Source organism: Periplaneta americana, chromosome 15, assembly GCF_040183065.1.
Source record: "Periplaneta americana isolate PAMFEO1 chromosome 15, P.americana_PAMFEO1_priV1, whole genome shotgun sequence".
NCBI lineage: Eukaryota > Metazoa > Arthropoda > Insecta > Blattodea > Blattidae > Periplaneta > Periplaneta americana.
The window spans coordinates 39,970,158-39,984,032 of record NC_091131.1 but is presented as its reverse complement, the minus strand read 5'-3'; the positions used below and the strand labels follow the sequence as shown (position 1 = coordinate 39,984,032).

General features: G+C 33.7%; 1 protein-coding gene across 1 annotated transcript in view; it reads right to left on the bottom strand.

Moving 5' to 3' along the window:
* The window catches only part of LOC138714802 (facilitated trehalose transporter Tret1-2 homolog), a 182,512-nt gene extending 171,404 nt beyond the window's left edge, over positions 1 to 11,108 (bottom strand). Inside the window, exon 1 of the mRNA XM_069846950.1 lies at positions 10,963 to 11,108. Within this exon, the coding sequence (XP_069703051.1) occupies positions 10,963 to 10,976 (14 nt within the window). The 5' untranslated portion in view covers positions 10,977 to 11,108. The remainder of the gene's footprint in view (positions 1 to 10,962) is intronic.
* Positions 11,109 to 13,875: the final 2,767 nt, after the last annotated feature.

Below are 13,875 nucleotides of genomic sequence, written 5' to 3'. Positions count from 1 at the left end.
TATTCCCTGCCTGTTTATCGTATCCAATGTCGCGCGACATAGAGGCAGAGCAAAACAGCATTCTATGCCTTGTGTACCACTAACTTGACGAATTTTTGGCTAAACCCTCGGGCCTTAATTATAAATAAGCATTTTATAAAAAAAAAAAGCTTGACTACTCGGTATTGTGCTAACTACTCTCAGCAACTAAAAATATTACACAATAAATACATCAAAAACAAAATGATTCCTCTTGTATTTGTTTCTGTGGTATATTTAGGGAAACATCAACAGAGCATCAAAATATTTCTCACACTGTCCACACATTTATAACAGATATGGAATAATTTAACATCATTCACTGATAGTCTGGCCTAGTGACTGCATCCAAAAGCGGTGTTGCCACGCTTGCTAACTGCCCATTCGGAGCTAGGTTATCGAGTTCAGAGACATCAATGAAAACTAATGGGAGTAATGATCTGTTCTGTGGAGCTGATCTAGAATGAACAGAGCTTTCAAAAACTACCATTCGAACAGGAACATTTAACTCCAATGTTGCTTTATTTTTCGCAAATTCATTAGTCTCTTCTACAGCGTAGTTCTTCATTTAGTAGGAGAATACCTACGTAAGTTATGTGTAATGCGTAAAATTATGTACGAATGTTGCACAAAGAAGCCAATTCAGTTAAAATAAATGAGTGTCACAATGTGGATACGTAAAAGTATTTTGTGCGAGATCGTGCGTATTTGCTTGGTTTCCGCACAAAACCAACCCGCGGTAAGTCTAAAATTCCACATTAGGTATTCCCAACCGAACACACATAACAATTTCCCTCTTCTTACCGCTTAAGTGACATATTCATTTTACTGCTTTAGGGTTTTAACATATTATTTTTAGAGACGTTCAATGTAGTAATAATTATAAATTGGAAACTTACCACTGCAATTTCACCTAAATTGCACTGTTAATTATTGTTTTTAAATATTTGCAAAAATTAAGTAAACTCTACAACTCCACTAAAGTTACTGCATTTCGTGATGCATGTAACATTAAGGAAGCCGTTTGTTTTAAGTTCGCATTTATAGACTGGGGGGAAAAAAGACAGACGTATATCACGGCCTGCTGGACTATAGTAAACACAGAAAACATTTTAAAGCAACAATGTTAAAGATAGATATTTTTGTTTTCCAAAATTGCCATCATTGAACAGAAACCAAGATGGAGATTTCATTGCAACTAATTAGAAATTCCTCTTTCAGGTATGTAATAAACGATCTTCGCACAAAATAATGTACGAGACACGAACGGTATGTTTTCTTTCAATTCTCGGAAATTAAAAAAGCTCAACTACGTTTCGCTTTTTCAAACTTTTCCTCGAACATGAAAACTTCAACATACCGCTCCTGTAACGCATATTACTATTCTTAATATACTTTTTTTTTCGTACATGGCGATATAATGAAATTTGTTTAATCACTTATGTTCGAATGCTAATCTACTTCCTAGCTAACCTTGAGATACAAGGAATTCAACTTTACTTTTCATTTTGAAAAACCCGTAACTTACAGCTTACTAGTTGTTTTTATAAAAGCCGATAGCTTACTTACAGTTTACTAGCTTTGCTTTTTTATTTTCAAAAGCCGATAGCTAATTTACAGCTTACTTTGTTTTTTTTTTTCGAAAGACGATAGCGTATTTACAGTTTTGCTTTTTTATTTTCGAAAGCCGGTGGTTTATTTACAGCTTATTAGCTTTGTTTTGTTTTGTTTTTTTTTTTCAAAAGCCAATAGCTTATTTACAGTTTACTAGCTTTGCTTTTTTTTTTCGAAACCTGATAGCTTATTTACAGTTTACTAGCTTTGATTCTTTATTTTAAAAAACCCATAGCTTATTACGTTAATTTTTTGCGAGTCCAAAATCAGACCTATAAGTTACAGAGGACTCTTAGCCAACCATTGACATTAGTGGAAGTCCTTGCAACAACAAATGAAGGACTCTTAATGGTTACGAAACCAAAACAATACGTTCTTGCTTATAGTTGTAACCTTGTCAGGGCGTTGGACAATTCGTAACGACACTGAATAACACCAATTTGCTTCTGCAGATATAAAATCACTATTTCGAGAAAGAATAGAAGGACGATGAGCAGAATTATAAAGGGGAGAATGAGAAGAGAAAAAAAAGCCGAAGACAGAAAAAAAAATAGAAATAGGAAACGAGGGAAAAGGTGGAACAAAGAAAGAGAGACCAGAGTCATAATTCAATAGGAATACCAAAAAGAGCAATAGCTAGAAGAGAAGTTGACGTGAAAGAAAACGAAGATTACAGAAAAGAAAAGAGACTAGCGGAAGAAAGGATAAGAAAAGCATCAAGTCAACAGACCTAATTGAAGATTATGATGAAGATAGATTGGAAGGAGAAGAGAGAGATGACGAAGTCCTATGAGAGAAAAATAGGAGAAGAAAACAAAAGAGTACCAGATGAAAATTGGAAGAAGGAAAGGAAAATAAACATAAGATGAAAGAAAGAAAGAAATTAAAGAAAGGAAGGAAAAGGAAGAAAGAAACAAGGAAGGAAAAAACAAAGAAAAAATAAGTAAAGAAACAAAGAAAGAAAGAAAGAAAGAAATGAGCAAAGAAACAAAGAAAGAAAGGAAGACACAAAGAAACAAATAAACATCTGTGTAATGGAAAATAAACTACTACTACTACTACTACTACTACTACTACTACTACTACTACTACTACTGGAAAGAAGGAAAGAAAGGAACAAAGAAAGAAAAGAAACAAAGAAAGAAACAAACAAAGATGTGTAGAAAAACAAACCAATAAAGAAAGAAACAAATAAACCAAGGAAGAGACAAAGAAAGAAAGAAACAAGGAAAGAAAGAAACAAAGAAAGAAAGAAGTAAAAAAGAAATAAATGAAGAAAGAAACACAGGAAATAAAAGGAAAGAAACAAACAAAGAATCAAAGAAAGAGAGAAACAAATAAATATAGGAAAACAAACAAATGAAGAAAGAAACAAATAAACCAAGGAAGAGACAAAGAAAGAAAGAAACAAGGAAAGAAAGAAGCAAAGAAAGAAATAAAGAATGAAAGAAATAAATAAAAAAGAAACAAATAAAGAAGCAAAGAAAGAGAGAAACAAAGAAATATAGAAAAACAAACAAATAAAGAAACAAACAAACAAATAAACCAAGGAAGAGACAAAGAAAGAAATAAAGAAAAAACAAGGAAATAAAAAAGAAAGAAACAAGGAAAGAAAGAAGCAAAGAAAGAAAGAAAGAAAGAAATAAATAAAAAAGAAACAAATAAAGAAGCAAAGAAAGAGAGAAACAAAGAAATACAGAAAAACAAACAAATAAAGAAAAAACAAATAAACCAAGGAAGAGACAAAGAAAGAAAGAAACAAGGAAAGAAAGAAGCAAAGAAAAAAAGAAGCAAAGAAAGAAAGAAACAAATAAAGAAGCAAAGAAAGAGAGAAACAAAGAAATATAGACAAACAAACAAATAAAGAAAAAACAAATAAACCAAGGAAGAGACAAAGAAAGAAAGAAACAAGGAAAGAAAGAAGCAAAGAAAGAAAGAAAAAAGAAACAAATAAAGAAGCAAAGAAAGAGAGAAACAAAGAAATATAGAAAAACAAACAAATAAAGAAAGAAACAAGTAAACCAAGGAAGAGCCAAAGAAAGAAAGAAACAAGGAAAGAAACAAATAAACAAAGAAGCAAAGAAAGAGAGAAACAAAGAAATATAGAGAACAAACAAATGAACAAAGAAACAAACAAATAAACGAAGGAAGAGACAAAGAAATAAAGGAAGAAACAAGGAAATAAAAAAAGAAACAAAGAAGAAAAGAAAGAAACAAGGAAGAAAAAAGAAGCAAAGAAACAAACAAAGAAGCAAAGAAAGAGAGTAACAAAGAAATACAGAAAAACAAACAAATGAACAAAGAAACAAACAAATAAACCAAGGAAGAGGCAAAGAAAGAAATAAAAAAGAAACAGAGGAGAAAAGAAAGACGCAAAGAAACAAGGAAATAAAGATAGAAAGAAACAAGGCAAGAAAGAAAAAATAAAAATAAATAAGGAAAGAAAGAAAAACAAAGAAACAAGAAAAGATAGAAACAAACAAACAAAGGAAGAAACAAGGAAAGAAACAAACAAACAAAGGAAGAAACAAGGAAAGAAACAAACAAACAAAGAAGGAAAAAAGGGAAGAAACAAGGAAAGAAAGAAAAACAAATAAACAAAGAAAGAAATATCACAGAAACAAAGAAAGAAAGAAACACAGAAACAAAGAAAGGAAGAAACGAAAAAAGAAAGAAGTAAAGAAGAAACAAAGAAAGTAAGAACTAAACAAAGAAAGAAACACAGAAACAAACGAACGGAGAAATAGAGAAAGAAATGAGTAATTGGTGAATAGAATTTGCCATTAGAGGAACAGAAGTGAAATATTACAACAAAGTCAGCTACCTACGTACCTCGTCGTTATGATTACGTTTTAAAACAAGTTGGTACGCTACTTAAGTTTCTGCCAGTTCAACATGTTAATAGCATTACACGACAATTTCGCGCCGTAGTGCCTTGTTAGCACATATTGCGCAACGCAAAGCGTAGGCAGCAGAACGTGTTTGTCACAGTGCACTCTCTGCTTCAAGAATCGATTTCTTTCTGTTGGTATTATTTTAAGTGCATGCTCAACGGGTTCATTCCGGTCATTACATGGTGATCACACATATACAGCACTAATTCAACATCTGTGAAAGACAGATACGTTAATCTATAGCATATCTATTGAATGCCTATCTATCGGAAAGGAACATACTTTTCACGCGATACTTGTCAAATTTCATGCATATTCTTTTAATTACAACGTTATTGATAAAAAATAATAGTTTTTGCCATAATACAATTTATAGGATTTTTTTTGGAACTACAGCGTCGAGTTTTCACGCAGGAGATCAGGGTTCAGATTCCGATAAGTCAGAGCAGAATTCATGGTGAAGAAAATATATGTTCTGTTTTCTCGTTTACAGCTGTTATCAGTTCGCCATTTTACAATAATTCATAAACAAAAAAAAAAAAAAAACAAAAGCGAGCACACTGTTTGTATTGGAATAGGATGAAAGTAATACAACTGTGGAGATGTTAACAGCTTAACCTTAGACAGAAAACAACAAAAACTTCTAATACCATAATTATTAGTTCCAATACCTCTAATTATTGAGGTTCTGGCTGATATGTACAACTATTATCAGGCAGTACATCTCACTTGACGATATGTGTCAGAGGAAGAACAATATTCTTTGTATACATCTGAAGTCTAATAGTGGAATATGTTACTAGTCAGCGATGTATGCAATGGAGGGGGGAAAGGAACTGGCCACCCTACCCCTTTCTCTCCTGGCTTATTTCATGAGTGAACCAAACAATAACAAATGAATGCTTTTATCAGGAAGAAAATAACTTTCCCTTAAAGTTAACACCGTTTTACCCGATAAGTATTATCCGCACAATTTCGATTTTTAGCCATCATTAGAGAAAATTATAGGGAATGATTGATCCCTTTGCAGTTTTTCAATGAAATGGACTGTTTTCTTGCAAATTAAATAAAAAAGATTAACGCGTGTTATTTCCTGCCATTAGGAAATCTGATAACCCTACTGAAGAGACTAAGGGATGGAACTCAGCTATTCAAACGGATGTGTGTGTTCTTCCGTACGTAACCAGGCGACGCGCTGTTGCCAAACTATGCAAATTTTTAGCCTAATTTTCTAATTAACCATGCACTGAGTTACAAACACTTATAAGATTTTTTAATTTGTTTCAACGTATTCTATTGAACCCTTCAATATGTGCAGTTACATTACTTCTGCCCCGTATACATTTTATAAAATTCACTTTATATACGTTAGCATATAGCCCTCATTTGTTATAAAAGTTGTAACATTGTTATGAATCATGGCGCACATCAATGAAACAGAATTATTGATAATAAAGATTAATAAAGCTAGTAACACTGCTGTTTTTCTCTAACAGTAAATAAAAAATAAATACAGGCCTATTATTGTATTCTGATTCATAGTTTAATTCTTATAATAAATATAAATATTTTAATGAAAAAATGAACTGGGGTGAGAGTAACTGAATCTCATGTTAAATCCCAATATCCATTACTTTGATTTGCATATTGTATGTTGTCTTCCCTTTAACATCAACGTCCTTCTTTTGTTTTCATGACAAATGAAGATCCGCTTTAGTATTATCACAGTCAAGTATATACAGTCACGAAGCTTGAGTTTATGAAGGTACTAGGAAGAATAGACTGTGCAGGTACTATTTCGCATTGTCTGTGATGAGGCGATCCTAGTGGTTAGCAACTATCTGTGGATGCATATTTACTACGTATTGAGCTTCGTGACTGTATATACAGGGACATCATTTTATTTTTACTTCAATTTTTATTGTGTCTGAGTTTTTGAATGTACTTCACTCCCACCCCTTTTACTAATAAAGTTCAACCGTTCTCCACACAGATCCAAGGCCGCATATACAGTCATAGTAGGGTTACGGTCATAGTAAACAGTACGTTCCAAAGATATGTTCGCGTTTTCCAGTGACGAAGAGCTTTCAATATTGAATCATTTTCGCACAGCTACTGTCGTCCATTTGCCTACGTCGTATCCCGGTTTCCCCCACCAGCTTTTATTCGCCAGCTAGTGGCTTTGCTGTCTTAGCTCTTTTCTGAGAACATTAATTTGTTAGAAATTGGACGTCTACGTAATATTATACAACTGTTTAAAATAACATAAATAAAAGGGCCTCGTTAAGTAATTAATTGTCACGTGATTTCCTCCTTTTCTACGACCCTACAACATAACCACTTGGACGGATAGTAGATAGCACGTCTGAGTAATTTTATCTTTTCGGATCGGGCAGAAGTGAAGATTGAATTTACAGTACGTAAGGTAGTCTTTTAAAGAGTAGGTACAGAATTATTTCAACATGAGTTATTAGTAGTATGAAAAACGAAACTGGTAATTGGGATTAGGTACAATAGTCTATAGTGCGATAATATGCACATAGAACTGAAGCCTATATCGAAATGAACGGCCATCATTTTCAAAAATGTGTTTAAATATCCATATTATGATTATTTTTCAATATAACTTCACTCTCTATATTGTACGCTAATGTGCTGTAGACAGTGTAATATACACTGCATAATGAATACGTCCACATGGATAGCTCAGTTCGTGAGTAAAAACACTCATTGTTAATACTGTACTGTATTTTGATTAAACAAAAACCTAATGAAAATGATCAAACTCAAAAGCGCAATATTTCCTAGTTTACATAAATGGATGAACTACTTTTCTTCCCTCCTATACCTAGTGAAGTGATTTGTTTGTATATTACGCCAGTAAGATCGAACTCGAGTCGTGGAAGGGGGTAACAAACGGCGTTGATCCAGAGGTATAGGCAAGTTAATATTAAAAATGTTAGTAAAAATAAAATGATGTCCCTGTACTAGACTGTGGTATTATGATTGCCTTTGATACTTCTATAAAAAGTAGGTCTATGTCTCTTTCCTCATACAAAGTTCTTCTATATTAGTGACAAAATTATTTCAGGAAAAGTTAATTGCACTGCAGTACATTAATGCTTTTCTAGACATTGAATTTTATCAGCATGCAACAATTTATTATTAACCGTATATAGTACAACACATAAGTAATAGTCATCCTTGAGTGTAAAATTTACCCAGGGAACATAGTGCTATTTGAGTTGTGTTATTCTTCGTATGAGTCATGTGTATCACGCAACTACAGGATATATTCTAATAACAGGTTTTATTTTTAACGCTGGATATAGCCAGAAAAAAGCGCGAAGTATGTATAAATAGCCAAATGATAATTACGTTATTTAGGTCTTTGAGCCGCTCTTACACTTCTGCAGTGAGAAAATAGCATAATAACGTGAACAAAATTTATTATGTTTTCGTTTCTGTAGTGATAATGCTGAGAAATGTATTGTTATGTCGCTCCTTCAAAATAAATGGTATTGTTATTGTTCTATAAATTTACTTCTCGAAGTCGGCCCGGCTGGCGCAGTTGGTATAGCGCTGGCCTTCTGTGCCCGAAGTTGCGGGTTCAATCCCGGGCTAGGTCGATGGCATTTAAGTGTGCTTTAATGCGACAGGCTCATGTCAGTAGATTTACTGGAATGTAAAGGGTATATGTACGTGAACGACCACAAATAGTATCAGAAAATGCAGGCTCTAAATTTCTAAAATTTGTATAAGGAAATGAACTCACAATTGGTACCACAACAAGACTTATTAGAACTTAAGTATCTCATAAAGTATAAAAAGGTTACTAATAATATTTTTTAGAATTCACTTTTTACTTTAAATAAAATTTTCCAAAATTTGAAAATTTTGAAATATATTATTTCATAACTCCACAACCATTAGAGATAGAATTCTGAAATTTTGTACACTGATTTAACATGCATTTATGCAAAAGGTAGACTACAATAATGTCTATTTCTTTTAAAATAGAAAAATTAAGTCACAAAACATTACGTAAATTTTAATATATTTTATATACGAAAAATAAAAAAATTATTGTATTAAAATAAACAACTCTACATGTCTGAGAGTAGTCTACTTTCAGAAATAAGTGTTTACTACATGCAGGAAAAATATTAAAGATGTCAGAGAGACCATAATAGTGTTATGGTTGCCAAATGATGTAACTGCAGATTTTTTTTCATACTTTGATAAAACTGGTTTGAAAAATATTATTAGTAACTCTTTTTTATACTTTTATCAGATATTTAAGTTCTAATAAGTCTTGTTGTGGTACCTTGTAATTTTTGTAAAAATCTGAATTCATTTTCTTATAAAATTATAGAAATTTAGAGTTTGCATTTTCTGATAATATTTATGGTCGTTCACGTACATGTACCCTAAAAGAACTCCTATGGGACAAAATTCCGGCACACCGGTGACGCTGATATAACCTCTGCAGTTGCGAGCATCGTTAAATAAAACATAACATTAACATTTACTTCTCAACAAAGACGATTTTGAAATCTTTCGTACTTTCGAAACCCTGTAATACCAGTATCATTATACCTCGTGATTATCTCATTTAGAAGGACGTTAAAAATTATACCTGCGGAATTAATTTCTGTAACTAGTAGACAAATGGAAAATGCTATTATTTACCAAAATAGAACGGAATTTGTTACATATAATAAAAATGCTGCTCCATCTAAATTATTGAAACAATATATGATATATCTACTTGCACATTTTCCTTTTTACGTTTAATTTTTCATAATGAATACCACTTTACGGTATATCGAGATCAAACAGTATGCAATATCAAGAAAAAATAATCACTTATTCATTATCCCCTTTTGGTTTTGTATGTAACATATTTTCATAAAATTTCAATCCCTCTATTTCTGATTTATAACCGTATTTATGCAGCAATGAAATAACATATTTTTGTAATGACAATGATATGATACTAAATAGTTTTCATGTGAACCTTACACGGAACACACTTTGAAGCCTTTTCAATTATACCTCAATCCAAAATATGGCAAATCACATATAAATATTCTCTGTTCAGTATTTCCTGTAGCCATTAAATGTATAGATTCCTAGGATTTCAATAAGAATATTAATGTACAGCATATTTAATGAATGCAGAGTAAAACTCGTTTCTCTACCTTTAATTTAAAATGTAATTTCCAAGCTAATTGAATACTTTTTGGCTAAACTAGCGCTGAGGTACCTATTTTAGGGTTTTGTTATGCTTTGCATATACGATCAACTGCTCTCCACCAAAAATCCCTTATAAATTCAACTGTTTTCACTTCCGAAATCACCGGAACTACCTCAGCGCTAGTTTCACCACTTTTTGTAACAATGACACACAAACATCAGACTAGCGCATGGGAAGTTCAGGTGATTTGGGAAGTGAAAGTCGTCGAATTTATAAGGTTTCTTCCTAGATGAAGTTTAATATTTCAGGGTTATACTTCAGTAAGTCACGATAGTATTTTTGTAAAGTCTAGTGTATTCTCTAGACCAAACGTACACTACAAATTGAGTAAAAATTAGTGTTTTATCATGAATGAAACATAAAAAAATTGAGCATCATTTCTTGTATTTGTGCAAAATTGTTTACGTACACATTATCGTGGCTCACTGAAGTTCTTCCTTTTAAAGGTATTGGTTATAAATTCGACGATTTTCACTTCAAAAATGATCTGAACTTTCCGTGAATTATGCAAATCTAGCTTTCAAGTAAAGCTCCTGTGAAGCAGACTGGAATAATTTCAAGGGAAAAATTGTTCCGGGGCCGGGTATCGCTCCCGGGACCTTTCGCTTAGAGCACCAACGCTCTACAGACTGAGCTACTCTGGAAATTATTATTCCGTGAATTAGTTTCACCCAAACGTCGTGTTGAACTTCACGTGCATTTTTTTTTTTTGTTGTTGTTGTAATTTCAGTAATATGTCAGAGAGAATTACGGAAGATGTACACATAAATGTTCATTATTAAATATTTTCTTGTAGTTATGTATGAAATAGTGGATTTCACAAGATTTTATACGATTTTTTTAATGTGTAAGATGTTTTGTTGTCCGCAGAATAAAGAAATTTGTATACCCCTAATTACGAAAAAAAGTTTTCGCAGCAAAGAAATATTGAATCTCTCTTTGTGTGTGAATCACAATGACAGAAGCCTCATTTCAAAGAGGAATTTAACGCACGATGCAATTTGTTAACCTCACAGTAACGCGTCAACGACAATCATAACAAATTACACATAAATCTTGAGTGTAACATGCATCATAGTAGCACACCACGAGCAAGCTCTTGATTGAGTAACGCAGAGACTGCTGGACGACTTGCACTCTGACAATGCTTTGTGCTGCAGTTCAGCTCCTACTCACCTGTGAGTGTCCATGCTGTCTGGAGATCGATAACTCGCTGCCGCACCGAACAGCTGTTCTGCACTGACTGAGACAGCGGTCACAGTCCCGACCTGCGCTTCACGCCGCCAGCTCGGCCGCCTGGTCGGTCCATTCCGCTGACACTCGCCGGCCACGCGGTTAGGTGCAGTGCATACCTTCCCCATCCAGATAACAACGTATTGCCTGCCTGCCTGCCTGCCTGCCTGCATGGTCACTTCCTCGCTTTACGAAATCTCTAAGAAATGTTGCACTTTTACTGCACTAAAAACGAGTGTCATTAAACGGCACATACTTTCTCATAATGTCATACTGCATTTCTTAAAAGAAAATAATAATAATAATAATAATAATAATAATAATAATAATAATAATAATAATAATAATAATACTTATTTACAAATTGGAGATTTATCCTTCGAAGAGGTGGAAAAATTCAAATATCTTGGAGCAACAGTAACAAATATAAATGACACTCGGGAGGAAATTAAACGCAGAATAAAATGGGAAATGCCTGTTATTACAGTAGAACCCCGATTTTCCGTCACCCTATTAACCGATTGGTGGATTATCCGCCTCTCTTTCTATCTCTCTCTTTTTTTTCTGCGGAAAAAAATGTGAAGTACTCTACATTATATTAGGACGAATTTTTTTCTACAGAGTGTTTTTTATACAAACATTTACCCTTACACAGTATGATCTACTCTTCGAGTGGCCGTGCCGTCTAACTGCTATGCAAAATGTCTTCCACAGGTGTCAAAAGAAAACGTGCTGTGCTACGAAATAGTAATAGTGGTTTGTGAAAAAAACTGTGGTTCACGTCGCATCACAATATGAGATAGGAATTACAATTGTGCGCGATTTAACGAAAAACAAATATACTTCATATAAGTATGTAATTCTACTACATAAGACCTGTACTATTCCTATCTTTCCACAGACAGCCGTCATAAGGAATTTCCTTGACCATTAAAAACTGGTCGTTGAAAACCAGAATTAAATTAGTGAACTTCTGATCCACTACCTAGCGTATTAAAACAAAAGACCACGGAGAAATTTACGAAACTGTATTATGCACTTAATTTATGAAAACCTTTTATGGTACGGATTATCCGATTTTTTCGATTAGCCGTTCACTCCACCCCCTTCATTACCACGGATAATAGAGATTCTACTGTATTTGGTTGAGAAGCTTTTATCATCCAGTCTGCTCTCAAAACATCTGAAAGTTAGAATTTATAAAACAGTTATATTACCGGTTGTTCTGTATGGTTGTGAAACTTGGACTCTCACTTCGAGAGAGGAACAGAGATTAAGAGTGTTTGAGAATAAGGTTCTTAGGAAAATATTTGGGACTAAGAGGAATGAAGTTACAGGAGAATGGAGACAATTACAAAACGCAGAACTGCATGCATTGTATTCTTCACCTGACATAATTAGGAACATTAAATCCAGACGTTTGAGATGGGCAGGGCATATGGCACGTATAGGCGAATTCAGAAATGCATATAGAGTATTAGTTGGAAGACCTGAGGGAAAAAGACCTTTGGGGAGGCCGAGATGTACATGGGAAGATAATATTAAAATGGATTCGAGGGAGGTGGGATATGATGGTAGAGTGGATCAATCTTGCACAGGATAGAGACCGATGGCGGGCTTATGTGAGGGCGGCAATGAACCTGCGGGTTCCTTAAAAACCATTTGGAAGTAAGTAAATAATAATACTTATTTACTTATAGCTTTTAAGGAACCCGGAGGTTCATTGCCGCCCTCACATAAGCCCGCAAGCGGTCCCTATACTGTGCAAGATCCAATCTCTACCATCTCATCCTATCTCCTTCAAATCTATTTTAATATTATTCTCCCATCTACGTCTCTAGGTCCTTTTTCCCTCCAGCCTCCCAACTAACACTCTATATGCATTTCTGGATTCCCCATACGTGCTACATGTCCTGCCCATCTCAAACTTCTGGATTTAATGTTCCTAATTATGTCAGGTGAAGAATACCATGCGTGCAGTTCTGTGTTGTGTAACTTTCTCCATTCTCCTGTAACTTCATCCCTCTTAGCCCCAAATATTTTCCTAAGCATATTATTCTCAAACACCCTTAACCTCTGTTCCTCTCTCAAAACGAGAGTCCAAGTTTCACAACCATACAGAACAACCGGTAATATAATTGCTTTATAAATTCTAACTTTCAATAAATCTACTGTCCACACCTGTGGAGTAACGGTTAGCGTGTCTGGCCGCGAAACCAGGTGGCTCGGGTTCGAATCCCGGTCGGGGCAAGTTGCCTAGTTGGGATTTTTTCCGGGGTTTTCCCTCAACCCAATTTGAGCAAATGCTGAGTAACTTTCGATGCTGGAACCCAGACTCAATTCACCGGCATTATCACCTTCATCTCATTCAGACGCTAAATAATCTAAGATGTTGATACAGCGTCGTAAAATAACCTACTTAAAAAAATAAAATAAATCTACTGGCAAGAAAACTAAAAAAAAAAAGGATATGAAAAATGGGGACTTTCCATAAATATAGAGAAAACTAAATATTTTATATATAGGAGAAGAAAATGAAAATTTAAAGTTGGATAATGGAGAAGAATTAGAACCTCTATTGAATGCACTTATGTAGGTATAAAGATAGACCATTCAGGAGTTAATACAGTGGAAATTGAAAACAGAATTACAAAAAAAAAACAAGCAATAAATGCTCTAAATTCTATTTGGTGGAGCAAAAATATTACAAAAAATAAAAAATTACAAATTTATCAATACAAAGAGAATAACACGACAAATTAAAAACTATGGAGAAGATGGACAGGTGCCTTTATTCTAATGTGATAGGAATGGTTCTTTGAGTACACCATGAAGAAGAAGAAGAAGAAGAAAATA